General features: G+C 34.4%; 2 protein-coding genes and 1 long non-coding RNA gene across 5 annotated transcripts; all 3 read left to right on the plus strand.

The window, feature by feature from the left end:
• The first annotated feature begins 329 nt into the window (after window positions 1-329).
• LOC133880318 (uncharacterized) lies at window positions 330-3,890 on the plus strand. Its single transcript, XR_009902234.1, has 3 exons — window positions 330-782; window positions 2,132-2,204; window positions 3,498-3,890. It is a non-coding gene; the product is annotated as an uncharacterized LOC133880318 (long non-coding RNA).
• Window positions 3,891-7,734: 3,844 nt separating this feature from the next.
• LOC133879073 (putative disease resistance protein RGA3) lies at window positions 7,735-13,696 on the plus strand. The gene is made up of 3 exons (XM_062317622.1): window positions 7,735-8,037; window positions 12,084-13,630; window positions 13,678-13,696. Exons 1-3 carry the CDS (start codon window positions 7,735-7,737, stop codon window positions 13,694-13,696), a joined length of 1,869 nt encoding a protein of 622 aa, XP_062173606.1.
• A 5-nt stretch (window positions 13,697-13,701) lies between these two features.
• Window positions 13,702-23,300, plus strand: LOC133880577 (putative disease resistance protein RGA1). Of its 3 annotated transcripts, XM_062319557.1 has the most exons (16): window positions 13,702-14,759; window positions 14,873-15,030; window positions 15,145-15,250; window positions 15,364-15,454; window positions 16,709-16,841; window positions 17,414-17,477; window positions 17,911-18,027; window positions 18,177-18,465; window positions 18,698-18,810; window positions 18,956-19,043; window positions 19,235-19,350; window positions 19,453-19,515; window positions 19,615-19,738; window positions 21,162-21,281; window positions 21,843-22,020; window positions 22,376-23,300. In XM_062319557.1, exon 1 carries the CDS (start codon window positions 13,713-13,715, stop codon window positions 14,703-14,705), a length of 993 nt encoding a protein of 330 aa, XP_062175541.1. In that variant the 5' UTR covers window positions 13,702-13,712; the 3' UTR covers window positions 14,706-14,759; window positions 14,873-15,030; window positions 15,145-15,250; window positions 15,364-15,454; window positions 16,709-16,841; window positions 17,414-17,477; window positions 17,911-18,027; window positions 18,177-18,465; window positions 18,698-18,810; window positions 18,956-19,043; window positions 19,235-19,350; window positions 19,453-19,515; window positions 19,615-19,738; window positions 21,162-21,281; window positions 21,843-22,020; window positions 22,376-23,300. The 3 variants fall into 3 exon arrangements, with proteins under 3 accessions (XP_062175541.1, XP_062175540.1, XP_062175542.1); XM_062319556.1 differs by lacking the exon at window positions 18,177-18,465 and having other exon boundaries at window positions 19,235-19,515; XM_062319558.1 differs by lacking the exons at window positions 16,709-16,841; window positions 17,414-17,477; window positions 17,911-18,027; ... (7 more) ...; window positions 21,843-22,020; window positions 22,376-23,300 and adding an exon at window positions 15,769-15,858.
• The last annotated feature ends 4,664 nt before the right edge of the window (window positions 23,301-27,964 follow it).

The raw sequence follows: 27,964 nt of genomic DNA on the forward strand, positions 1-27,964 counted from the left end.
AAGAAAAGTGAAGAGACAAATGTAGAATATTATTAATAGGTCGATTGCAATTAAATAATGATAGGTGGAATTGGGGTGATAAATAATATAAGATAGTTTCATTTATTTTGTGGGCTTGTATATTTTAGAAATGGTAGCCCATGGGTAAAAATGGGGGATTAAAATACCATCTTGGCCCATGTGAAAATTGACAAGTTTTAGCCCCACTTTATTCTCATTTCTACTTAAGCTTGAGTGGTATCTTGGTAATCACATAACCTTGGCTCTTCTTTTCCTTAGTTCACGCATCCCTCTCCCATTTTTTCCCACTTGTTGACTTTTCTCACTTAGGATAGGGCCACACTTATTTCTTTTCTTTTTGGTTTCACATGGCTCACTCTTCTTACTTAGACGTGATTCCCATCAATAAACAATGAGAAACACACACAAGCAGCACGCTTCTCTTCTTCAGATTTTTCTTTTCTTTTTTTCCTTTTTCTCCTCTTTGTTCTCCCGCACAGATCAGCCCTTCCCCTTTCTTTCTTTTCCCTTCTTTCTTCTTTCTCTCCTCGTGCGTTACCATTCCTCTTCTCTTTGGCTCAGGTGGTGAACACCCGAGTGGGACCCGACTAGTGGGTCAACAACGGTAGAATCAGACGACGTCGGCGGGGCAGAGGGCGCGACTTCCGGTGTGTCGTCACCGGTGAACCTTGGAGACACGATCTCCGGTGATGTGAAGTGATTTCCAACGAAAATCGGTGGGGATTTCCAGATTTAGGGGGCTTAGAATTCCAGATTTATGGGTAAGGTTTCCTCTTCTTTCTTGTCTTTGATTCCACCTCCATTTCCCTTATTTTTCTATAAATTGGATGGGTTTCCTTTTGGGTTGATTTAGGTTGAAATCTTAGAGTTTTATGGGTTATTGATTGTGCTTGTAAATTAGGGTTTATGCTAAGCAAAAATAGGTATTAATGGGGTTAGGTTTTAATATTAATAATTTGTATAAATTGGAGATTTTAATTGTAAACCTAAGTATGTAACTATGTATATGTCTAGTTAATTAATGGTTGGATTACTTGTTATGCTTGTATGGGTATGTTGATTAAGAATTGATGTTAGGCTTTGGTGAACATTGGGTTATGATGTATATAGAATTTTGACGGTAAATGGTGGTTTGTTGATGATTATTGTTATGAGATTTTGGTAGAAGGTATGAGGATATTTCCACTTGTGAGAGAAGTTGGTCTTAATATGTAAAATGAAGATTTTGAGTATATGTTGGATAAAGTTGAATCGATTATAGTTGGATTCTTTGCAACGGATCATTTGGGATATTAGTTTAAGTTTTGATTCTTTGGCTTAGCTTAATTATGTAGAGTGATGATGTGGGGCTTAGGCGTTCACTTGGAGCTTTGGAATATGGTTATGGTTCTATAACCTAATTCCTTATGTAATTATATAACAAAATAATAAATAGTTGAAGATGGAGATGACAAGGGATTTGTTATTTAATCCAATTAAGTCCTAAGCCTAAACTACTCGGATGGTTAGAAACTAATATGAGTAAAAGTATTAAGTGTAACGGTTAAGACTAGAAGAACAAGAGTTGTAAATTATCTTAATAATCTTAAGTCAATATGTGTATTTATATATGAGGTAGAAATACATAAATAGGCTTTGGGTTCATTTAGTAATATAATTAGATAATTAGTGTTTGTCTATGTATTATAAAATACTTAAGTGTGTTATAAGGCTATGCTTAGCTTGATAAGCATTGTACGTGTACGTGTATGTGTGTACACATAAACCTACATATGCATGTAAATGTGTTAGGTGTATTATTGGATTAGGTTTAAATGTTGAAGGTATATATATATATTGTGAACTTAGTAAATAAGCAACAAGCTATAAAAATGTTTAGGAATAATAATGTGACACAACAATAACAAATGAGCTAATGAAATAATAGATGTGTCTTCTAGTTAATAAATAAGATAAGATGCAAACCTGTAACGAACAAATAATCTAATAATAGCTTAAGGTGTTTAGCTAGCCTTAGAAACGGGTTACGCAATGGGTGAGCACGCGAGTAGTCTATGTGTCATAGAGTATAGAGTTCAATAGCATAGTCTAATGTTACCAATGTTTGCAGGATCATGTCATAGTTGGAGACTTCAACGGGTTCTCCAATGTAGAGTTCGAGTCGTGAGTCCAATGCAGCCAAGGTGGGTATTCCACTCACTGAGAAAATATATATTTTTATATGTATTGGATTGATAAAAATATATATATTGTTTATGAATCCGAACCAACCATATGATGAAATGTATATGCTTTGAGATGATTTGTTTAGTTTCAATTATGTTTAAACTATATCAATGATGTTAAAGAGATAGTGTATGAGTGAAAAGTATTGAATAGATTTAAAGTGTTAAGTTCTGCGGTTGAGATTTAAATTATGCAAATTGTTTGAGAACATGTCATGTTGAAACTGCGTAGATTTGATAAAGAAACTAAGTTTTGAATGATTTCAAAGTGTTGGGTAAAATGTTGGATTTGTTTAGTTTTAAAAGGACGTGATTTAACAACTGCATGATTTGAGCATGATACAGTAGTGAAATATATACTGGTCAAGCACAGAACATTGAGCATGTAGTATAGAGCATACATCAACAGTAGTACAGCAGTAAAGGAACAGGATACACAGTAAAACAGCAGTTATCAGCATCGTGGGGGACCAAAGCCCCAGTAGACCCAGTCATGCATATCATGTATAGTTGTTTAATGAGTGATGTTTTTATGTTATGAGTAGATTTTACTAGACGTGTTGGTATGCATAAGTGTCTTAAATGAAAAGCGCTTATGTATATTTCTATCGGATAGTCATGTGTTAAGGTCATACATTGAACTTGAAAGTACATGGATACATGATTGCCCGAGTGCGAGTAATGGCATGTCTATGAGTAGAAAGGTTGACTGTTCTTGTTCTCCAGAAAAGACGTGTTAGCATGATTGAGTTTAGCTCTAGTGCTCTCATGATCTACTGGCGTCAAGGCACGAAGCTGAAATACGATTAGAGATGGTGTTACGAGTGTTTTGTTGACGGATGTTGTCCTAGTACGGAAGAGTAAGATGCCATGTTCTTTGCTTAAGACTTATGTGTATACGTGATATCTGTGATGGAGTGATCGTGTGCACATATGTCCAAGCGACCGGTGAAAAGTATTATTATAGAGGAGTCTATATATAGAATCTTCCAAGCGGTAGATTGGAACTTCTACATATGTTCACAGCTATATAGTATGTTTTAAATGTTTTCTAAATAGTCGGTGTTTGCTGCATTAGCTGTTGGTAAATGGTGGCTAATATAGTGCTCGCACGACTAAAAATAAATAGAGGTTGGTTCTTTGTGAAAACTCAGTTAGTCTTATACCACTGAGGTCTTAGTATGAGGTATACTAAGGCGGTGAACTCATTCTTTCACCTATGCGGATGTGGATACCACCACAACCGTGTAGATGATGTTTCTTTGGCTGCAGGTACTTCGGTATAGTCGATGGATCGGTAGCAGTGTGCTTGGGATATTATGACTGAAGCTCGCCGCGACAGTTGTAATTGTCGGACCACGGGTGTCCACTATTTTATAGGTTTGGTATGGCTTGTGACGTTTGTGTCACTTATTCTTTGTTAAGCCATTATTGTTATAGTGTTAATAAGACTCAAATAGATAGATGTTAAATGGTTCTTTGTTATAATTAACTTGTGATAGATGTATAAGTTGTAATTTCCGCTATTCAGATTTATGTTTTCCGCTGCATAGATAGATGTATGTTATACTCTGATTATCAAGTACATGTTATGGGGCATGTGCTATATGTTGGCTGAGCGACACGTAGTCGTGCCACTGCGATGACTCGTTTTATGTTTGTATAAAAAAAAAAAAAAAAAAAAAAAACGGGTCGTCACAAGCCCAGCCTCATCGAAGTATCTATGCACCGCCCACTCCTTTTGCCCAATCATCCACGCGCTGCCACATTCAGTCGATCGGCTACGTGACCGCGCCAATCGACAAATTTGGTGCTGACGGTTCTAGATCAGCCTCGATCTCCCCCATTTGAGGCTCCACACACCTCCACGCACAGCCAGTTCATCGAAGGGTTCAACACGTTATCCATCCGGATCAACCTGGATCACTACGGCAACTAGCCTTCAAGCTCGTTCAGTCCATTATCTTTGAAGACCCAAAATGGCCCTATCCTCCACACGTGCTTCATGCACTCTTCTCAGATCCAGTTCTAGGATCCGATCCAAACCCAAACCAACCGGATTACATGTCGGTTTCAATCTGGGTTTTAGACCCACTCCACTAGGTTCAACCTGATTCTTCATCCAGATCAACTTGGATCACCATAGCAACCAGCCCATCATTGTCAACCAGAACCAGCAGGGCCCAACTATCCAAGCCGGTCAAAATGGGCCAAACATGGCCAAATCCTTCAACCTAGCTGAGTGGAATAGGCCAGTCGAGTCAGCCCATACATGGGCCAAACCTCGTCAACCTGGTTCAACAAGGCTCCGGCCCAAATTCTTTTCCCTTTCTTTTTCTCAAACACAAGGTTACACCTTGAGTTTGAGTAACCTTGAGTTTGAGGAGGGATGTTAGAATATTTTATATTCATCGTATTATTGTCTTTCTTATTAGAGTTTTATTCCCTACCTTATGTAGTTTAGAATTTCTTGCTCACTACTCATTGTCTCTCTATAAATAGAGACATATGTAATATTGTTGAGAAATGCTAGAACATCTCCTGGTGTTCTCTTAGTGTTCTCCTGCAATGGCATAGATGTAATTAAAAAATTACATCTATGTCATTTTTGATGGCATAGATGTCCAAAAATTACATCTATGCCATTCCAGGAGAACACTAGGAGAACACAAGGAAATGTTCTAGCATTCCTCAATATTGTTAGACACACTTCAATACAATATAGTTCATTATATGCTTCCGCTCTTTCTCTCTTATATATATTTCTCTAATATATTTAACAAATTGAAAGTATGGAAGAACATTATAAATTGCATGGTAATCAAAAAGGAGTATATGTAGTCCTTCCTTTACAATCATTATAATAATACAAAAAAAAAAAAAAAAAAAAAAAAATTGATTTTTTTGAAATGGTTGAACTACCTCCTTAATTATAGGGTCAATTTATATTTCATTGTATAAGTCGATTTAGGTTTACTTGTATAAATCGACTTATTCAACTAATTAAATCAGCACCTCTTGTATACAATTTAAGACACACATAAATATAGTATTGTATTCAGAATTCTTCAGTTATTTTAACACACACACACACACACACACACACACACACACACACACATATATATATATATAAGTAACATATAATAGCGATCGATCGTCTATAGTCGAATTGCATTGAGAAAATTAATAATTAATTGTATCAAATTGCAGCTTCATATTGATTCTTAGTGCGAAGTCTCTTCAAGTGCATCACTCAACAAATAAATAGAAAAATGATACGATCCCGTGCAAAAACATAGAGCAAAAGCATAGAGGTCCCACGTGACATGCACTTGGAACCACATTGTGGAATGGATCCGATCCCATGCAAAACCATTTGTTTAAAATAATAAATGATGTACCATTTACTAAAGGGTTAAATTCCTTTTTTTTTTTATCACAACGATTTAAAACTTCAACTTTTTTATTTATTTATTATTATTATTATTATTATTTTTTATTTTACATAGGTTTCATTTTGTAGATGATACCTGATTTTATGGCTAAAAATAAATGTGGTATTTTCGTCATAATTCCATCCATAAATTGATGGAAGTTCACATCAATATCCTTCAAAAATTGACATGTGTCATTGTGGCTCTTTTTTTTTTTTAAAAAAAAAAAAAAATGGAAAACGAGAAAATTAAAAAATGAAAAAATTGCATTATTGATGCTTGTGGTCAGCCAAAATTATAAATCACTTACTATTGGTATAACAAATAATTGTAAAGTCCTTGTTGTAGGGAAAAATTACAAATTACTCCCTGAAGTTGATTTTTGTCAACAAATTTAACAGATTCCATTAGATTGTCACACAATCCAATAAAAACGCGACGCGTGTTCCTCTCAATAAAAAAAATTAAAATTAAAAACTTAAAATATTATTATTCTTTTTTTTTAGAATCGGGACTTGTGGTGGCTGCCAATGGTAGCTACCCCCTATGGGGGTGGTGGCTCGTAGGTCACGCCAGAGCAGGCTGGGGGTGGCCCCGCAAGCCAACCCCAAGTTTCAAGTTCCATTTTTTTTTTAAAATAATATAACATTTTTAAGTTTTTAATTTTTAATATTTTATTTTACTAAGAAGGATACGTGCCTCGTTTTTATTGGACTGACATGCCAACCTAACAGACTCTGTTAAATTTGTGAATGAAAAATTACTTGAGGGATTAATTTGTAATTTTTGCCTACCACAAGAGCCTTTCAATTATTTTTTATACCACATGGAGTAATTTGTAATTTAGTCAAACAATAATGACTAATTGTACAATTTTTCCTTAAAAAATTATAAAAAAAAACTTTGTGAAAAAAAAAAAATAGAAGGGTGGCTCCTATGGTCGGTCTGGGGGTAGCCGAGCCACTCCAAGGACCATGGGGGTGGCCGAAACCACTCCCAGGCCAAATGGGGTGGCTTGAGTGCCCCCTCTTTTTTCTTTTTAAATTTTTTTTTTAAAATTTAAAATTTTCTAGTTTTTTAGCTATCTAATTTTTCTATTTTTAATTAGTCATAGTGACACATGTCAATTTAGGTATCATCTTCGTTTTTAGTGATAAGTAGGTATCATCTACGATATAAATTGAAACCGATGTGAGAAAATAATAAGTTGTTAAACCATAGCAGTTCAAAGCCTCAAATGTATTTAACCCTTTATTAAAATAAACGATCTAGATTAGAGGTTTGCACCCCAGCTTACATTTTTTTATTTTTTTAAATGATCGGGAACTCCTTTAAGGTAGTGCCGGCCATTTCGTGTACCTACTCATGTTAAGTAAACCCAAAATTCATGTCTCGCACCCCTCTTAGCATGTACTGGTTGAATGGCAAGATTTATCCAAGAGACTGACCATTCGCACTCTATAAATTTCAAACTTGAGACCATGAAAAAAACTCAAAGTTCCATGCTCCCCAGCTTAAGTATTGCTCGTGGTATAAGTTACATGTCACGCCATTCCACACATCTCTCTTGGGAGAAAGTTTTTGATTTCGTACATGTCAAGAAAGGCAAATTCGAACCAATCCAATACTTAAGGAATTCAAGAAAGGCATTTACATACGATGGAAAAAGAAGAAGAGCAACTTCAATGCCTCAAGGAATTCAAGAAAAGTATCACAAACAGTAAAAAAAGAGAAGAAGAATATAAAAGCGTCTTAGCAACATTGATCAGAAAAAACGAATATTTACTAGTCAAAAGAAAAACTACAATTAAAAAAGGCTAGAAATTAGAATCACTCAAACGCATGGATATATTTTAAGATTAAAGAAAAGGCTAGGTTAATTAAACCTTCAACAAAAGCCAAAGAATCTAATTAATTAACATCCAAGCAAGGGAGCTGATCAAGGTGTTATAAATATATATACGCCGGCCCAGTTCTTCCTATCACACACCAAACATATCTTCATTTCAATTCTCTACCCTTTTTAGCATTCCTTCACTCACCATAAAAAAATGGCTGAAGGTGTTCTCTTCAACATTGCCCAGGGAATCATTGGTAGTTTGGGCCCTTTGGCTATGAAAGAGATCAAACTGCTGTGGGGTGTCAAAGATGAGCTTGAAAAGCTTAAGGACACGGTTTCTATCATCAACGATGTGCTTCTGGATGCGGAGGAGCAACAGGTTAAGAGACATGCAGTTAGAAATTGGCTGAAAAAGCTAGAGGATGCCATGTATGAAGCAGACAACTTACTAGATGATTTCTCCACTGAAGCTCTGCTCAGAGAAATGATGACCCGTGATAAGAAGGCAAAAGAGGTACTCTAACACTCTCAATCCGTTAGAACTAGGTTTTTTTATCATGAAAATTAGAACGTACATTACTCTTAATTTCTTAAATCTGCATCTCATCATCTCAAGGCGATATGAGAGGGTTTTTTTGTTCCTCTCTCTCTCTCTCTCTAGTCCCTCAAATCTTTCCTTTCTTAGAAACATCATTAATGCACCATGTGTTATTCGATCGAGCGACGTCATAGAATTTTCCAAAACCTTAACATCATGATATATATGCATATAAAAGAACTACCTCTTAACTAAAACAAGGCAAGACAACATTTAACTACCTAAACTATAGAGCTTAGGCATGTCAGCTTTAACTCTACAGAGTGAAAATGCGGGTGGATAATAACTGTCCGCATTCGCTATCTGCACCTGATTGCTAACCGCGTATGTGGATACGAATGGAGTTAACAAAAACTACTATTCGCATATGAGGATCTAGATAACGGTTTTAGGGTTGCATCTCTTTATATATATATATATATAATTAAATTTACTAAAATGAAGTCGTTTTGAATTTGGTAAGCTTATGACATTTTTAGGTTATGTTATGTTATTCTTTCACTATCATCTCAAAGTCATATCTCACTATATATATATATTATTTAGGTAATCTAAATCTCGATTACTTTATGAGTCAATGACACTCTATGACTGATAATCACGAATTGTCTAATAAGTGAAATCTTAATTTATTTCAGCTTGCATATAGTAATACCAACATCATCTAATTTTGCATATAGATTTAAATAGTAATATAAAATGTCCATTACTTCATACGCGGATAGCGGATAATAACCGCTTGGATGCGGATAGTAATCACATGGCGCGGATGCAGATATCTAAAAATAATAACTGCATTATGCAAATGCGAATATTGCTAATAATTGCATCTGCATTCGCATCCACATTTATACCATTAGTCTAGTCATACTAACCCTCCTTAGAAGTTGGCCCTAATCATTGACCCTTTCTGACTTTTTCCCCTTATAAAAAAATATCTCTTCGTAACTTTGTTGGAAGGAGGCTTAGGGTTTATTGCTAATTAAACCCCTTTTCCTGGGGTTTTACTCTAAAAGTAAACATTTTACTTTAAATAAATATTTGTTCCATCAAAATGCCTTTTGTTTCTATTTAATGATTTGTAAAACCATTTTGACTTAGAAAATTATTTATCTTCCTATGTTTACTTAAGAAGATTGTCAAAAAAATTTAGAACTAATTCTTTGACTTTTAATTTGGGGAATTGCCAAGAATGACCCACTTGGTTGGATCTTCTCCTAACTGGTTTCTCAATTCTAAAGCTATATACAAATTAAACAGACTTTTTTAAAAAAAAAAAAAAAAAAAATGCTAGTTTTTGGCCTAATTAGCCTAAAACACCTGGCCTTCTTAGGCCCATAATCTAATTGCAATAGATCAAACACACTTCTCTAAACATGTCTAACAAATTTTCTGAAATTAAATTCAAAACTGGTTTTCCTTTATACATTATACATAGTTATAATTAAAAATCAGTTCTAATTTTTTTTTTTTGAGAAATTCATATGAAATTTTCAGCATTGCAAGTCTTGGGCGCCATGGCCGATCTTGTAATTAAAAAGATACTTTACAATATCTAGAATAAATTTTGTAATTAAAAAGACGCACGTGTCAATTTATTTAAGAACTAAGTATGATTCGGTTGGGGTAAATTCTACCCTTGGCTGATCCTTACTTGTTTCCTCAACATGTACATATATAAGATTTTGAAATTTAAATCACAAAACCATTGGCCAGCTACATGATTATATATATCTAATCAAATTTGAAATTTTAATATTAAAATTATGCCTATCCGTTCGGTTAATTAAGGGCCTAACCGAACCACCAAGTGGTTTTTGAAGATGTTTATGCCATGTTTTGCATGTAATCAAATCAAAATCTACATGAATCAATATGTCTTTATCTGATTTTAGATACCAATTAAGTTATGATTTTTTGTAAATAACTATCATGTGAAATCCAATTAGTGTGATAAACAACATTGATAATCTGACAAACTAAGTTTTGTGTCTCTAATGTTTATCATCATGCATATTAATTATCAACTAATTAAAAAGACAACAATTTCATGCAAAATCACATAGTTGATATAAACTTACATAAGCTTAATAAATAAAACACATAGTTTCATCAAACTAAAAGTAAGACATTAAACTTTGCATAAAGAGCTCAAGAAAATTGAAATACTCACACTTGGGATGTAGGAGATTGAAGAGATTGAAAACTTGTTGCTTGAATTTTCATGGCCATAAATCTTAGAAGAGAAGTAAGAAATTTTCTAGAGAAAATAGGGGGTAGCTGAATAGGTGTTTGGGTTTTTGATGTTTTTGCTTCTTTTGGAAATTTGGAAAAAATACATTTTAGCTCCTTCAATTACCACTACTTTTGCATTTATGACACAAAACTTTAAAAAGTGATATTTGAGCCCTCTTAAGTTACTACTTCATTGGAAATGACACACATTCCCTATAAATTGGTTTGTAAGAAATATCTTCCAAACTATTCTTTAAAAGTGACATGTATCATTTAATATGTGAGTATCACATGTTTTAATAGTATGTGCTTCTCACATGTTTTTTTAATAGCCCAAAATATGTGTCACTTTTAGAGATTGGTTTGTAAGAGTTTCCTATAAATTACTACTTTGTAGGAAATTTCTATCCCATGTGAAATAAGCCACTTCATTAGTAATTGGCATCAAAATAGATGGAAAAGTAGTCATGTACGCTGCACGTGGCTATTTTTGCATTTAACTATCCAAATACTCATAAAATTATTAAAAAAACAAATAATAAGCAAATATTTTTTTTAAAAAAATAAAATTATTACAAAAAATGAGATAAGAAATAAATAAATAAATATATATATATATATATATATATATATATATATATATATTACAAAAAAAAAAAAAAAAAAAAAAAAGACTTAAAAAAAAAAGAAAAAAGAAAAAGAAAGGGGATGGTAGTTTGACCACCTCCTTTTTTGGGGGTGGTTCGACCACCCTTTGTTCGTGTTTTGTTGTCAGATTGGGTTTTATTATTTTATTACTTTTTTTTTTTTAAATCAGTTTAAAAGTTTACTTATTTTTTATTATTTCTTTTATTTTTGATATTTTTAGGCCTGCAATGCATGTGATTGATTTTCCACCTATTTTGACACCAATGGCTAACGAACCGGCTTATTTGACATGGAGAGGTAGTTTAAGGGACCCAAATGTTGCTTTTCAAAGTTTGGTAATATAAATGCAAAAGTGGTTGTAGTTTAGGGGTTAAAGTATATTTTCCCCTAAAATTTTGGAAGAACGAAAAAGTGAGGGGGACTAAAGGGGTCGGTGAAAAATAGGGTACTTAAGGTTGGGGTTTTTTCATTTCTAATTGAATAGTGATTCGGGTTTGAGTCATAGTTTCATTAGGATTTAATTTAGGGCTTAAAATTAAACTTTGGACAAAAATACCCCTAGAGGGGCCGTTAGGGTAAAATTTCTTTCAAAATAATTTCAAACATTTAATCACATGCAATTGAGAAAATGCTATATATTGCTCAAATATTGATCTTTCATCCATCAAAGCTAATTTGGCGTGGTCCCTCCAATAGCATTTGGTGGATGAAAATGAGTTTTTTGGTTGAGAGATCACGCCACATCAACTTGAGTGGATGAAAGGTGGTTTCTTGGGCAATATATAGCATTTATCCATAGAATTTACTTGCCAAAGTAGGATTTGGATTGAAATAAAATACTTGGAATTCAAATACCACGCAAAACCATGCAACATGCGGCCATAGATTCAGTATCTAGTGTTCTCGAAATTTTTATAGAATAAAAAAAAAATAAAAATAGTAATGTCACGGTAATGAGTTTGATCCATGTAATTTTTTTTTTAAAAAAATAATAATAGAATTTATAGTAATAATGTCACATTAATGAATCAGATCCATGTAGTTTTGATTGACCTACTTTCTAGGATTGAATGTTACAGGTACGCATTTTCTTTTCCAAATCAAACCAACTTTTTTATGCTCTCAAAATGGGTCATAAGATTAAGGCGATCAGAGAGAGGTTAGATTCCATTAATGCAACAGCCAAGGATTTCAACTTAAAGTTGGGCCATGAAGAGATACCAATCCAGAATAAGAAGAGGGATGATAGTTATTCTTTTGTACATCCAGAAGGAGTTATTGGTCGAGAGGATGCTAAGAAGGAAGTTATAGAACGTCTGATGGAATCCAACGTTGAAGAGAATGTTTTGATCCTTCCAATTGTTGGTATCGGTGGATTAGGAAAGACTGCACTAGCCCAACTCATATTCAATGATGAGGAAATTAAAAAACATTTTGAGCTAAAAATGTGGGTTTGTGTCTCCAATAACTTTGATGTTCAAATCATTGTTGAAAAAATATTACGATCTGCAAAAAACGAGAAACTAGAACAAGTTGAATTAGATATGTTGATCAATGCTCTTCGAAATGAAATTGATGGAAAGAAATACTTACTTGTACTGGATGATGTGTGGAATGAGGATCCTAAAGAGTGGTTTGATTTGAAAGAACTGTTGATGGGTGGTGCAAGAGGCAGTAGAATATTAGTAACTACACGCAGTGAAAAGGTTGCAAATATTACCTGCACAATTAAACAATATTTATTAAGGGGTTTAGATGAGCACGCATCATGGTCTTTATTTAAGCAGATGGCATTTGAGAAGGGACAAGAGTCGAAAAATCCAAGAATTGTGGAAATTGGGAACGAGATTGTAAAAAAGTGTGTAGGTGTCCCTCTTGCTATAAGGACAATGGGAAGCTTATTATACTTTAAAAATTCAGAAACAGAATGGTTGTCTTTTAAGAACAATGAACTCTCAAAAATATTTCAGAGAGAAAATGACATCTTACCAATTTTAAAGCTGAGTTATGATCAACTTCCTTCACATTTAAAGCATTGCTTTGCTTATTGTAGTTTGTTTCCAAAAGATTATAAGATTGATAAATCAACACTGATTAAGCTCTGGATGGCACAAGGGTTTATCAAGTTATCAGATCAAAACCGATGCTTGGAAGATGTTGGCCATGAGTATTTTATGGATTTACTCTGGAGATCATTCTTTCAAGAAGCTGAAATGAATAAGTTTGGTGACATAATTGGATGCAAAATACACGACCTCATACATGATCTTGCCATATCAGTGGCAGGATCATTGATCACCACATTAGATGATAATGAGACAAACATTGATGAAAAAACTCGTCAAGTATCAGTTGCTTGCCATATAAGCAGCAGTTCATCTCAAGTTCTAACTTTATGGTATAAAGCAACTAGGATGCGAACATTTCTTCACCTTGGCGTGTACTTTGAGGCTAATATTGATTGTGATGCAACCTTTTCAAGTTCCAAGTTCTTACGTGTGTTGGATTTGCATGAGATACAAACTTTGCAAAATTTAAGTTCTATTGGGAAGCTGAAGCATTTAAGATATATTGATTTTTCTGGAAACTATAAAATAGAGAAATTGCCTGATTCTATAACCAGATTGCAAAATTTGCAAACACTAAAACTCTACCGTTGTTGGTCACTAAAAGAATTGCCGAGAGACATTAAAAAATTAGTCAACCTCATGCACCTTGAGATAGATGAATGTGATAGTTTGACTTATATGTCAGTTGGATTGGGGCAACTGACTAACCTTCAGACGTTATCCGCATTTTATGTCCACTCGGGTTTTCCCTCCAGACATAGTGATAGTAGTGGTTTACAAGAATTAGGCGGATTAAATAAGCTGAGAGGAGAGTTGGAGATTAAAAATCTGGGACATGGGAAAGGTGTTACGTTAGATTGTAAGGCTGCGAATCTGAAGGAGAAACAACATCTTCGTACTTTGACTATACGGTGGAAAGAGGTTGGGTTAGATGATGCCAATAATTGGGATGAAGCGTCATTGGAAGGCTTCGAACCGCACCCAAATCTGAAAGGGCTTTCCTTATATCACTATCAGGGTTCAAGGCTTCCAAGTTGGCTCTTGTTACTCACAAATCTTGTTTCATTTGAATTAACGTCTTCTCCGAAATGCCAGTATTTGCCAACGTTGAGTCAACTGCCTTCTCTCAAGTATCTTAGTCTTGATTCGTTGGAGGCTATGGAGTACATATCAGAAGACGGTGATAGCAATGAGTTATCTTCTTCTTCAAGGGTGCAAACACCATTTTTCCCGTCTCTCGAGTTTATTTGGCTCTATAAATGCCCTAATCTCAAGGGGTGGAGGAGGAGGAGGAAGATGGATTCTTCTGTGGAGCTCAATAGTGATAGTGATAATTCCGTTGAAATAACGGAGCATCATTTACTCCCTTCCTTTCCTCGTCTCTCAGAATTATCGATCTGGTATTGCCCTACGTTGACTTCCATAGAGTGGATCCACAACTGCAAATCACTTCGACTGCTTGAAATTCGTAATTGCTTGAATTTGGCGTCTCTTCCCGAAGGAATGCATAGGCTAACATCTTTGCAGAAGCTAACAATTAAGGATTGTCCCATCTTATTGCAAAGATACAATAGAGACACAGGTAAGGATTGGGCCAAGATCGCTCACATTCCAGAGTTACATTTATCGTAACTGCCTCAAGAGTGAGAAAATTCAAGCACCCATGCATGCATTTCGACTGATTCGGTATATTACTCGTCATTTCATCTTAATCCTTCATAGAACTTGAAATACCCACCTTGTTCATCTTCATTTTCTTCATTTTTCTCTTTCAATATGTCGTGGTTGTTAAATTTTAGATGCAGAAGCAGCAGAATCCGTTCAAGGCACAGAAGAAACAGGGGACAAAGATTCAGAGCTTATAAAAATTAAATGAAGAAAATGAAAATTATTATATCTGCCAGACTACCTCAACTGAGAAAAAATTAAAACACCCATGGATCTTCGATTTATTCAGGTATTTAGGTCAACACTTTATCTTAATTCTTCAAAGAAATTTGAGTACCCACCTTCTTCACCTTCACCTCCTTCATTTTTTTTTAATCTCTCAGTATCCCTATTTTTGATACAGAAGTAGCAGAACCTATTGAAGTACAGAAGAAACAGGGGAAAGGGATTCAGAGCTTATTAAAAAAAATCTAGGGCACTACGTGATTCTTCACATATTACGAGCAATTGTTAGTAAACTATTATTTTTTACTTCCATTCTTCATTTCTATATATATATCTGTGTAAACACAGTTGATGAGGTGATGTATTCTGGGTGCCTTATTTCTCATTGTGTTAACAGAGTGGAAATTGGCACTTGGTGAAATTGGAGCAAATATTGTGCGGAAGATTCAATCTGGCAACAACACTCTGAGAATTACCATACTGCACGGGTATTCATTTTGGTTCAATTATTTGTTACATATAAGCTTCCCCACATGCCACTTTATCTACAAATAATCAATTAAAAGATTTGGCAGTTGAATAATTCCATTCTAAATATCAATGCCTATTTTTGGTTAATTAGCTTAGTTTGACAAAAAAGAGCAGTGATACCTTGTATTGGCTCAGCCCTTTAGAGTTTAGATTTGCATGATTTTAGGGATGCATTTCAGTTGACTAGATATCTCTCACCATTAATTAAGTCAACTAATTAAGTGGAAATTATTCCTAAACATTATACTATCATTTTTCTTGTAACTTCTAGATGTTGATCACCTTGGTTTAAGACGATAGGTTGATGTTAATGCTTATAGCATACACCAAATTCAAGGGCTTCCCATATTCCAGGTGGTTTATTTTTTGCTATGTTGGAGCTCCTAACAACACAATCTGTTTTTAATTAAATGATTTGTTTTCACTTTAACTGATGTTCCATTATACTGATTACTGTTTACAATAATGCGCGAGATCCATCGACTATTATTACTAGCAATATGGACGGACAGTGTATTGGTGAAGCTATTCTTTCTATAGATATTAGCAACACCAAATGATGCCTTTCCTGCTCTATATATTTTAAAAATATGAAATTTGTGGTATACGCTTCTCTCTCCATTGCCAAAGGGTGAAGAGGGGTAGAGTAGTGCAGGACTCTGACAATGATTTATTTTCTTTTTCGAATATTTAATGGTAATTTTAATCCTTACAAGCTAATGTGGAAGTTGTTTGCACAATTTTGTATAGTTGATTAGCTATAGGCCTACAACATTAAGTGGTGTTTGTTTTGCTGGTGTGAAGAGAGATTTGCATTATTTTTTGAGGATAAAAGGATGAACAAAAAACAGTAAGTGGTGTTTGGTAGGGAAGTTTGGATAGAAACTTTAGCTTGGAGATTCAGAAATCTTCTGAACTCTCACTTGAAATGTGTACATATTTCTATAAACCAAAACAACAAGAAACATAATATATAGGTGGGAGTGGGCAAGACTGGCGTAAGACTACTAGAATCCCAGCACTAGAGTTGGTTTGAAAAGGACTCAACACTCTATTGTTTAAACAACAAATACATATCATTAATTGGATTGAGATTGGAAAGGACTCAACATTCCATTGTTTATTTAGTTACATACATGACATATCTTTTCTTAACTCTTTGTAATCAAATGCAAACCCAGTTCTCTTTAGATTATTCTGTTTCATTTCAGGTATTTTTGGCTTCTCAACTTTTTTGATTCTTTATATGGAAGCAAGATGGGAATCAAATGTTGAAACATAGAAGAATGTCTTTTGTCAAAGAAAGCTGGTTCTACAAGTATGCAGCAACTAGCAAACAATTGTGTAAGCATATGATTATTCCTTATGTAATTAAATTTATATTAACAAATTGGGTTACGCAGAATAGCTTCATTTGTTTTGGATGTGAAAAAGTTTGTTGCAATATGCTAGAAATATCCTTTATTTTGTTTTATTTCATCCTTTATGATAATTTTTTGTGTTAGTAGTACTTAAAGACCTCTACCTAACTTCAAGGACAGCCTTTAGTTTCAAGAACCTAGCTAGTTCTTGGCTATGATTACTTGTGAAGCATAGGTTGACATTGAAATATTGCAAATCAATACGTAGTTAATTTATTTTATTATACTTGTTTTGCTTCAAAACAAATTTTCAATTATTTTCATCTTTATGCCTAACTGTAAGCATTTTAATCATAAAGAATTACTAGACATGTGAGTTAATCATTTCAACAAGTTTGTGAAGTTCTTATTTTATTTAGCTTTCCCTTTTTATGAAGTTCAAACATGGAATAGAATAAATTGGTGATAAAGGCCTTGAGTTTATGGATCTTACTACAAAGAATAAGCGATTAGCAATTTAATGAATCATATTAGACTGATTAGCTGTTTTTGCAGAGAAACATGTGATTACTCAATTGAGACGGCTCTTAAAGACTAAAAAGTTTAAAGCTGGCATTTGGTAAGTGCTTTAACTACATAAGCATGGTATTACTTTCATCTTTGAAATGATCTTATTTTTTAAGGAGGCTTAGCACACCACAATTAGATATATGACATCTATGAAAAATCATAGAAACCCATAATTTTGTTGTCTCAAGCATAGGCTTCCTGTTGACTTGTCAGAATGCTCTTGAATTGACTTTAAAATTATAATTCAAACAATAGTAGCTATCCGAAGGGGGAGGAGTAGACCAAATAGTCGTTTTACTAATTATATTATCTACCACTCATCCTGTATTACTACTCTGTAAGGCTGAAAACACTATAGGTGTTGTTTTGGATACCATTTTAACTACATAATTAAGCATGTAATTTGTAAAATTAAATGTATAGTAGTTGGAGTTTAACACACTTGAACGATTTACTCTTGTGTTTGTCATAACTGACGCCAGGTAATTCACTTTCCAAATAAGATGACAAGAGCCAGCAGTATCATATGTTGGAACTGTGAAATGGCCACCTCAACAATTTCAAAGGGACTTGCATTTTGGTCAAAGTGGAAAATTATGGTAATTGGATGTTTATTAAAGAATTTTATTTTTGGTTTCTTTCTATATTACCACCTTTAAAAAACATGTAAGTTCTTTTGAGGTTGTCAAGTATGTGGCGGTCGAGAATGATCAGTCTTCTTGTGTCAATTGGAGGGAGAGAAGAGCAGCTGTTTTGATATGCCTCTTTGAAGGCCAAGAAGGTGAATTACGAGTTATTCTTATGAAGAGATCCATGAAAATAGCCTCTCACCGAGGTATAGATTTGCACCAAATTGATGATCCACGGTGGATGTTGACAGTTTGAGTGAAGAAGATTGATGTGAGTTTAATTCCATGTGGCAAACGAGGGATGTAGCATTGCCAAGTGGGAAAATGGAGGAAGGAGATGTAGATGACTCTGCTACTGCATTGAGAGAAGCCATGGAAGAGATTGGCTTGGAGCCCAATCTGGTTCAAGTTGTTGCAACTTTACAGCCTTTTACCTTTCTTTTTCTTTTTCTTTTTCTTTTTTTAATTGAAAACGGAAAAGGGTTACAAAGGGGTCTTCCCATTTTTTATATTAATGGAAAAAAGAATAGAAAACTGGTTGAAAATGCTTCCAAACACATGTCCAAGCATGCAGCAATCATTTAGCTCATAAGTTAGAGTAGATATGAAGTTGACAGCTATAACCTGCTGATTCAAACAGGTGCTTGGTACTCCTGTACTAATGGAGGTAAGGAATACAAAGACAAAGCTTTGCTAGGAGGGTGAAGGAAGACTTGCATGCACATATCTCATACCAGCAGTAGCTTCCCCGCGGTATGATTGATGATGTTTTGTTACGAATTAAACATAAGCTCATACAAAATCCAGCTTTAATATGCTTGATTAAGAATAAACTCAGAGTCTAACTACACAAGTAATTAGATTATGATATCGGTTTTCCTTCTTCAAATTCTTATAGGATTATGTGCCCATTGTGTTCGACAACTTTTGTGCTAATGTCGTGGTTGATGGGTGTACTAGTAACCTTGGACTATGGGACATTGCTGGTAAGTAATTGCTTCATGGGTGTAATCAGTTTGCTGCTATAATTCTGTTCCAGAGAGTTTATCAAGCTTAGACTTAGAAATTTATATTATAGACTGAAAAATTGGTAAAAATTAGGCACAGCAACTTTAATTAGATTTTTTTTCAACCACACACACCCTTTACATGTACTTAACGAAGTTGTTGAATACAGGATATGAGGATTATAACTGGTTGAGGCCTTTGAGCTACAGAGGTGCATATGTTTTTTTTGTTGGCCTTCTCTCCTATCAGCAAAGCCTGCTATGAAATGAAAATATCTCCAAGAAAGTTTTTCATCAAAATCCAATTAACATTTGTTCTTAATTTCTTTGGTTAATTTATGGGTAATTCTCCAGTATCAGTCTGATACATCTATTTCTTGGCTTTTAGTGAATTCCTGAGTTGTGGCATTACGCCCCAACTGTGCCAATTGTGCTTGTAGGACCAAACTTGGTATGGATTAATTTTACTACTCGAAACATTTCAATCTTGACATGCCAATACAAGCCAATTTAAATTTAACCATGCAAGTTTGGATATGATCTGTTGCAGATGTACGGGGAGACAAGCAGTATTTGATTGATCATCTTGGCACTACATCAATGATCTTGCAGTTGGCTGTTGTTTGGAAAGAGGATTGTCGACCAAAATAGGGAGGAAAATTCATATGTTATTGGTATGAAGGGTGATTGAGATACAAAATGATATTTAGTGCAGATTTTCTTTTATGAGGACTCACAGCAGTTGCCTGTCCAGATTTTAGTCATTTCAAATTCATTGAGACCTGAATTACTAGTTTGATTTTTTTTTTTTTTTTTCTAAGTTTCTGGGTATATATGTAGTATTCCCAAATAGATCGAAGATATCTTCTTAACTTTGAGTTCATAATTCTTGTTTATTTTGCACTTTTGCAATATCCATTTATTAGCTTGTAGTATCATTTACTTGATATAATCATGAGGTGAACCGAAGAGGAGCCTATGCTTGATATACATTTTGTGTAATTCAAATTTCACAATGAGCAGATTTTCTTGAAAGATTTGTTTTCTTCTCTTCAAATTTTCATCACAGTGAGCAGATTGTTCGAATCCCATCAACATCTAGACCATAGATGCTGAAACTGGGATTTGTAAATGTCTTGAAATTTGCTTCAAGGAAAGTATGAGGGAAAAGGATTACGACTTCAATTAACCAGAATGGAAACAATTGCTAGGGATAGGTCACATGTCAGATTTATTGAATAGAAAAAATAACAGTAATAATAATATGTGATTCCATCCTTGTTATGTTCATTTTTCTAACAGATTGTTTGAAGTTGTTTGCGACTTTCTTTTATATGATACAAAATAATATGATATTTTATCCTTTGTTCTCTTATTTGTTTTCATTTAAAAGCTTGTGGAGATCTCCATCATTATTCTTCTATGTTCCACTTCATTCTCTTTAAGATTGCTAGTGATTATATAATACAATATAACAAAATCATCAGAAGTTTAAATTAAAACCAGTCAAGCTGAAATACAAAAATTTCGTTGTTTTTAAGGAGATTGAAACCGTTTGTGGTTATCAAAACCCTAAAACCAGTAGTAGACATTGTCTTTTGACTTGTCCCATCAGGATACAACAGTTTAATTGTTTGTCGAATGACTTAAAGTAATTTTACAATAAAATAATAATTGGGTTCAAACCTCCACTAAAGATGCATCTTTCTATCCTGAAATATTCTCTAGTATATTACTTTATGATCTATAAATGACTTGGTGTGTCTATACATTACATTGAGAGATGATACAAATGCGTATATTTATATTCTTATTGACCTCTTCCAAATAATTAAGAACCATGACCATTTTGCAAAAATAATAAGTTCATTATTCACATGGTGGAAGGTTTTAAAGTTGATTGGGAGTTAATGTTGATTCAACCGCTAACTCTCGATTAAAAATTGAAACTCGCACAACTTTTCATATAATTTTTACCATATTAAAAAATCTGATTAATAGACATTTATAACACTAAAATGTACTTGCATATCCCATGCCCATTTGCTACTTTATGCTAACTGTTCAATGAAATACATCAATGAATCTTTTGTGCAGGTTAAGTTGGTGTCACCGAGTCTCATGCCGAAGCTTGGAAAAGCAGGTAGCTTGCAGAGTAGGCAGGCCATTGTGCATAGTCTTGTGCACACTGAGAGCTGGGCTATTGACTTGTCTTGGGTACTTTTTCTTTAACTTGTCTCCTTATGAGGTTATATTAAGGGAGTTCTTTTATATAACACTTCTTTTTTGGAGTGTCCTTAAACTGTTTTTGCATAACCCAGAAGTGTAGTACTACACAAATTATGTATAGAAGAAACTTTGAAGTGTAAACACATGGAGAAGCATCCAAGTTTGGATTTTGATAAAACATTTTGAGACACCAACTTACACAAAAATAATTAAATCTACTTTGGACCCAACATTACGAGAGTAATCACTCACTTCTATTGTTATTATCCGATATGGAATTCTATGGTATCTGAAACTCTAATATATTCAAAACATAGCTTTTGAAAATACACTTGCAAACTCTTTTTCTTTTTTTCTTTGCTCCTTCTCCTTCTTCATATTCATTTTGTTTTTACATGTCAAAACTGAATGTGAGGCAACCGCCCCTCATTTATTCATATACATGTTCATGTACATCATCTATTCTCTTGTAGATGCATTAATTTCTAGTTGTATCTATCTCTTGTGTTGTCTCTTATTTATCTGTCATGTAAATCTGTAATTTTATAGGATATAATAGCTCGCTTTGGTAAGCAAGCTGCAATGCCAAGAGACTTCTTCACCGATTTTGTTAAGGTGGCTCAGGATGAGGGCCGACACTTCACTCTCCTTGCAGAACGGCTAGAGGAGTTGGATTCTTTTTATGGAGCATTACTAGCTCACGACGGCCTCTGGGACTCTGCTACTGGTACTTCCAATGATCTTTTAGCACGTCTGGCAGTTGAGCATTGTGTCCATGAAGAGTTTTTTCCTTGCCAACTTTCTTAATTTAAAATGAATTCATTTGTACCAACATGGTTTAAATTTTTCATTACAACATATATCACTTCTGAGTCATCACTTGGTGGAGTCAAGCTTTCATTCAAAAGGATCTAGTTTTCACAAATTTAGTTTCTAATTAATGAACTTAGGCTATCAGTATTGCTATTTAAAGCATATGGAAATTGATTTTTTTTTTATTTTTTATTTTTTATTATTATTATTATTTTTTTTTTATGTTCACACATACACCTGTTGGTAAAAACCCATCATCCTGATTGCAGGCATTGAAGAAATGGAGCCATAGTTACAAATCATGCAACTTGGTTCAGGATTTTTGAGATGAATCGATCCTATCTACCATTTGTGGAGATGGCTCATTTTCTTGAACTTCTCCAAATATTTATCCTATCACCGGGCTTGTACATAGTGTGGGCTCATTTAGTTTTAATGCAACACTGGAGTGCACCCTTTCTCTATGTTGTTCAAATGTTTCATCAGTGAATGATGTTTTATAAATCATAACAAATTGAGTTTGAACACAGGCAAGTGGAGTTGATGTGCTGTCGACAACCATTTCTCGGTTTCGCAATGGGTGTGATAATGAGACAGCAGATTTACTAGAGAGAGTGGTTTGCCCAGAAGGGATTACCCATTGTGCTGCTGGTGTTAAATGGTTTAAGTATCTTTGCCTGAGGGCTGAAAATCCTACTTGGGATCAGGGCAGCATGGCATCTCCAGGTGGGTTAGGAGAAAGTGAAAAAACGCTAGAGGAAAATGAAGCAATTCAGAAGTTTCACTCGATAGTGAGGACATACTTCAGGGGACCATTGAAACCACCTTTCAATGAGGAAGCAAGAAAAGCTGCTGGGTTTGGCCCTCAGTGGTATGAACCACTTACTGTCAAAGAGGTTAGCTCTAGAATGGAAACAGTATTGTAATTAGCAAAAATATTCTGATAAAGCTTGTTCAGGACACTGGAATCGCATCTTATATTTCTCTTGAATTTTTAAGAGGCAAATGCGTTTTTCCTTCTTCTTCTTTTTTCCCTTTATTTTAGATTAGGCTGCCCACAATGGGGTCATAGATTTAATCCTAAGAAGCTGTTTTTGAATGCATAGAATAGTGCCTTTGAATCTGGGTTGTTTTGATACAATGTACGGTTTTAGGAAACGTTCTGTTTTTCTTGTTTAGTTTCTTATTTGCTTAGCTTGTGTGCAGTTATGCTGCTTGTTGCAATTTTGAACTCTCTTTGCTTATATTTTGATGACCTGCACAATAGGTCGTGGCTGACAAAAAGACAAAAACATCTCAGGTCAAACCAATCAAGCCCTAGTTCATCAACTACTTTATTTATTTACTTAAGCTTTTGTAATATAAAAGTGTACCATGTAACCCATATGTGGGGGGACTTAGAAGTATGCACACTTAAGATCGTAATATATTACTATGCTCTGCAACCAACGTATGAAGATTGAGATCAAGCTTTGGTCTCATTTAGGGAACTACGGAGACAGGCAATACAATGAACATTTCACCAACATCACCATCAACAACAATCAATAATGTCAGGCAAAAAAAAATTATTAAATGCTACACATACAAGAATTAATTCATTGATAAAGATGCTTATTTTCCACAGTTTTTTTTATACATCATTATTTTGACAAAAGGAGCATATAGCTACATCATGTTTGATGAAAAAAGTCAGAACCTTGTATCAATTATGTTTTCTTGTCCAAAAAACCTCAATACAATTGTTTTAAACCTCAGAACATTAGAAACATGAAAATCGTGCAAAACCTCAGGGCTTATGCACCTCAACAATTTGGTTCTCTGTGGGGAGGTTGGGTTCAAGGAACCAACAAAAAATACCGTAAGTAAGACGGTAGAATGGAGGGCTACTACAGGGAGAAAATTACATGCTAATCTGAAAAATTCTGACTAAATTTTGAATTACATCCTCCACCATGGTGGATCTTAAGGTAGTCCCAGTAGGTTAATTCAGGGCTTCTCTCATGCTATTACAAAAGAAGTCTTCGGATATCACTAAAGTTTGAACTTAAAGCTGAGAGGAATGCACCTGCAGGATAAAATAGTGTTAACCTAATAAGCAAGTAGTCATATAATATGAATGGGGTTGGAACTATGTTATCATGGCCCTCTAGGTGGCCTTTTGACTGCTTATATAGCAAATCACTTGAATTGGCAATGAACAAGACAATCAGAAAGTAGTGCATATTTCAAGTTTGAGCTTCACTGGCGGCCAATCTCCGTAAGGGTTTAGATACTCTATGCACTGTCATTCAACAATGACATCATGTCACATTCAAGGAAGAACGTCGTTTGTCACCAACGGCATCATGAAACATTCAAGGAAGAACATGGCATGTCAACCATTGTAGGGGCAACTTAGCAGCCAACTCTTTGCTAAGTCCTCATCTCATGATTGTTCAAAAATAATATGACTACAAAACCAAAAGGGTTGAGAAGAAAGTGAGCAGCATCATTTGGAATATGAAAAGATTCATATCAAACTTTGTTGAAAAGTGAAGATTGTACCTCCAACTTTGCCAAAAAAAACAGGGTGATCAGCGGATAATGTGAAGTTCATTTTTGTGACGATCAGCGCATAATGTTAAATTATTAGACGACTCTTGTAGTTGCTTGAGAGTTTTTTAGAGTTCATCGAATTACCCTAACATTAGGAGGTCTAGGATTCCGCGAATTATCCTACCCAATTCCTATCCAATTTATCATTTTCATCCTTTGTTATTGATGTAGGGGGATCTGAGTCAGACGATGCTGAGCTGTCAAATTGTACATTGATGGCGCTGAATTACTTGGAGCGGGCAGATCAGCGCAAGATTGGCAAGAAATCTTGATTTGGCCTAATTGAGGCAAGTTCCGAGTGCGCGACAGCATTTTGGTCATAACTTTGACTACGAGTGTCCGATTCGTGCATATGACCCCAATTTGGAAAGCTTTCTTTGGCGTGCATGTCATGGCCACCAAGCCACACTCGGTGCACCTCGTTTCGAGCCCAAAATCCACTGTTTTCCTTTCAAAAAACCTAATTTTAGATATTTTTTTTTTCCATTTATGGTAACTTTTCATTTATTATTTAGAAGGTGATTCTGAGCCCGATTTGGGCTAGATTTTTGACAGCCTACTTATTTTATTATGTATTTCGTTTTATTAGGGTTATTAATGTTTTGCTATTTTTGGTAAAAACCTACTAAAGGTCGAATTTTCAACTATATTAGCTTGGCTTGTGGGCGTTTTTCCAAACAACTGACTATTGATATTTTCATTGAACTTCAGAGATTGTCTCTGTGTTTTGGGATAATTTTCTTTGTTTTCTTCCTTGCAAGCCACCTATTGAATAGCCTACATAATAATTACTATTCTGTCTGGCGTCAGTTACGGAGGTCCGTAACAATGTATATGGGTGTTTCATTTTGCATTGTGTAATTAGAGAGAAAACTGGCAATTAATGATATCGGATTACATAGGGTCAAATCTAGCAACTACATGGTAAGAATTAACTTGTTGCATAGGTATTCATTTGGTTCAATTCTCTGTTACACATAAGTTTTCAATTTGTCATTTTGTCTTCAAATAATCAACTAAAAGATCTGGCAGTTTAATGATTCCACTCTAAATATCAATTCCTAATGTTGTTTAATTGTCACTGACTCAAGAGCGCCACTGACTCTCGGATTGCATTTTTATTATAGAGCTTGAGTTTCCATGTTCACGATTTTAGGCCAGCAAGTATATATATATATATATATATTAAATTAGTATTCGCCATAGGTTTATGTCATGATGAAGAGGTTGGAAGTTTTGGTATAAGATTTGATAATTGGGATTTGTCAGTGTTATTTGGACTTTTCTGTTGTTGGAATCATGCGTTTTTCTTTTTACCAGAGTATTCATGGCTTTAGGTGCATTTATGTGTATTCTCCCCTGCAAATTTTTTATCAGATGCATCTGTTTCAAGTTTTGGATGCACATGGGTTACTTCTATCATTTTTTCTTTTGGATATGGGTAAATATGAGGAAGACACCAATGCTGTAAGCAACATGAAGGGTTTGTTTGGTTTATTGAGAGAGTATCTATTTGGGTATAGACTGTATAGTGCTCATCTCTCTTGCTACGTGATTACACATTGATACATTTTATTCAAACCCTTTCATCCAAAAAAGAAAAGAAAAGAATTTGCATATATACAATTGATAGGTGGAGCACACACAGGAGGTAAAAGGAATGCTTTGAAAGATTGATGTACCTCTCCTACCTTGTTGCTGGTTGGGTTTGAGTTTCCAAACTTTTAGTTCAGTTCAACAATTTTGTGATTGATATGCATAAAATGCTGCCTTGTTTGATCTCCAAGAGAAGAGATCAGTCCCTTGCAATTCAGAATATTGTCTTTTCTCTGTCAATGGAGTTTGCAGAGAATTTCATTCACATCATATTAATTGATTTCAAGAATATGAATGTTCATGTGGTTTGATTGTGGGTTCAAGGTGTGGTTAATTTGGTGGTTTCTATTGCTGATGAAACAGCTCATCATTGTAGCTTATATGTCCTTATTCTTTTCAGACAATACAAAGAATTAAAATTTAGGTGGATGATTCTTTCTATGCAGGCAAACAGTAGTGTTGATGACGTATTTTTGGGGGACATTGTTCAGCAGTAAAATCCAAAGAAACTAAAGGAAGAATTTTGTGGGAACAACAAATGTTTTAGTTTATCAAGAATCTATGATGTTTAATTTGTTTATCACTAATGGTTATTGTGAATGATGTTTCATTTGTTTATTAGGATCTGTTAAATATTTAATTTATTAGGATATGTTATGGTGGATGATGTTTATTTTGTTTATAAGAAATTTTTTAGTTATTGTGGATGATGTTTAGTTTGTTTATGAATTTGTTTATCAAAAAAAAGTTTAAGCAATTACTTTATCAGGATTTTATTTATGATGTTTAATTTTTTGTTTATTAGAATTTTGGTACTTTTGAAACCGTTTTTATTGGTTTTAAAAATTTTGGTTGTACGGGATTAATATAAATTAATTAAATATAATTACTAGCTTCCTGGCACATAGCCATGCGCTAGGAAGATCAAACTCTTCTCGGCGCATGTTCATGTGCCTAGAAGAGCTAGCGGAAACTCCTCACCCATGCCCATGCACCAGGATGATTCACAATGTGCTTTGAAGTAATTCTTGGCACAACATGCTTCATCATTGGCGCAAATCACTGCGTCTAGATAATCTGACATATATAGTATATGCCAGTAACCGCAACTTTTCAGACACTGGATTAGTGAAAAGTAAAATTGCCACTAATCAAATGCCAAGAACATGTTTCCTGACATTTATTGATACATTCCAAGCATTTAAAAAATGTCAGGAATGAACATTTTTTTTTTTTTTTTTTGTAGTGAATTACTTTGGTGTTGGGCACCATGTGTGGATTCCTTGTAACTCGTGAGGTTCAACGTTTCCATCATGATCACGAAGCTCGTCGGAATTGGTCTTGTCCTCGCGACACGGGTAGGAAGAAAACTGCTGCAAGCGCTGAAGTGGAAGACGCAACAAAAACAGTTCTGAATAATTAGCCACGTACATTACATGTGTTGCAGTAACCGGTTATAACCCCAGTTCTTAATTTCCACTTCTTGTCGTATTGTTGTATTTGTGTTGTAATTATCTGTGTTTCTTTCTTTCTTCAATGTTCAATGGACTAAAATGATGTTTGATATTTCAATTAACTAGTTAAGCTAGCTGGACACGGTGAATATACAAAATAGTTTAATAGAAGAAAACTTTCATTGAATCTTCCTGAATTATAAGTTAAAC

This window comes from Alnus glutinosa, chromosome 10 (assembly GCF_958979055.1).
Source record: "Alnus glutinosa chromosome 10, dhAlnGlut1.1, whole genome shotgun sequence".
NCBI lineage: Eukaryota > Viridiplantae > Streptophyta > Magnoliopsida > Fagales > Betulaceae > Alnus > Alnus glutinosa.

Coding starts and splice junctions, on each gene's coding strand:
- LOC133880577 (XM_062319557.1), top strand. CDS start 13,713: ATGCACCTTGAGATAGATGAATGTGATAGTTTGACTTATATGTCAGTT.
- LOC133879073 (XM_062317622.1), top strand. CDS start 7,735: ATGGCTGAAGGTGTTCTCTTCAACATTGCCCAGGGAATCATTGGTAGT. Junction 8,038..12,083: donor GTGATAAGAAGGCAAAAGAG/GTACTCTAACAC, acceptor TGAATGTTACAG/GTACGCATTTTCTTTTCCAA.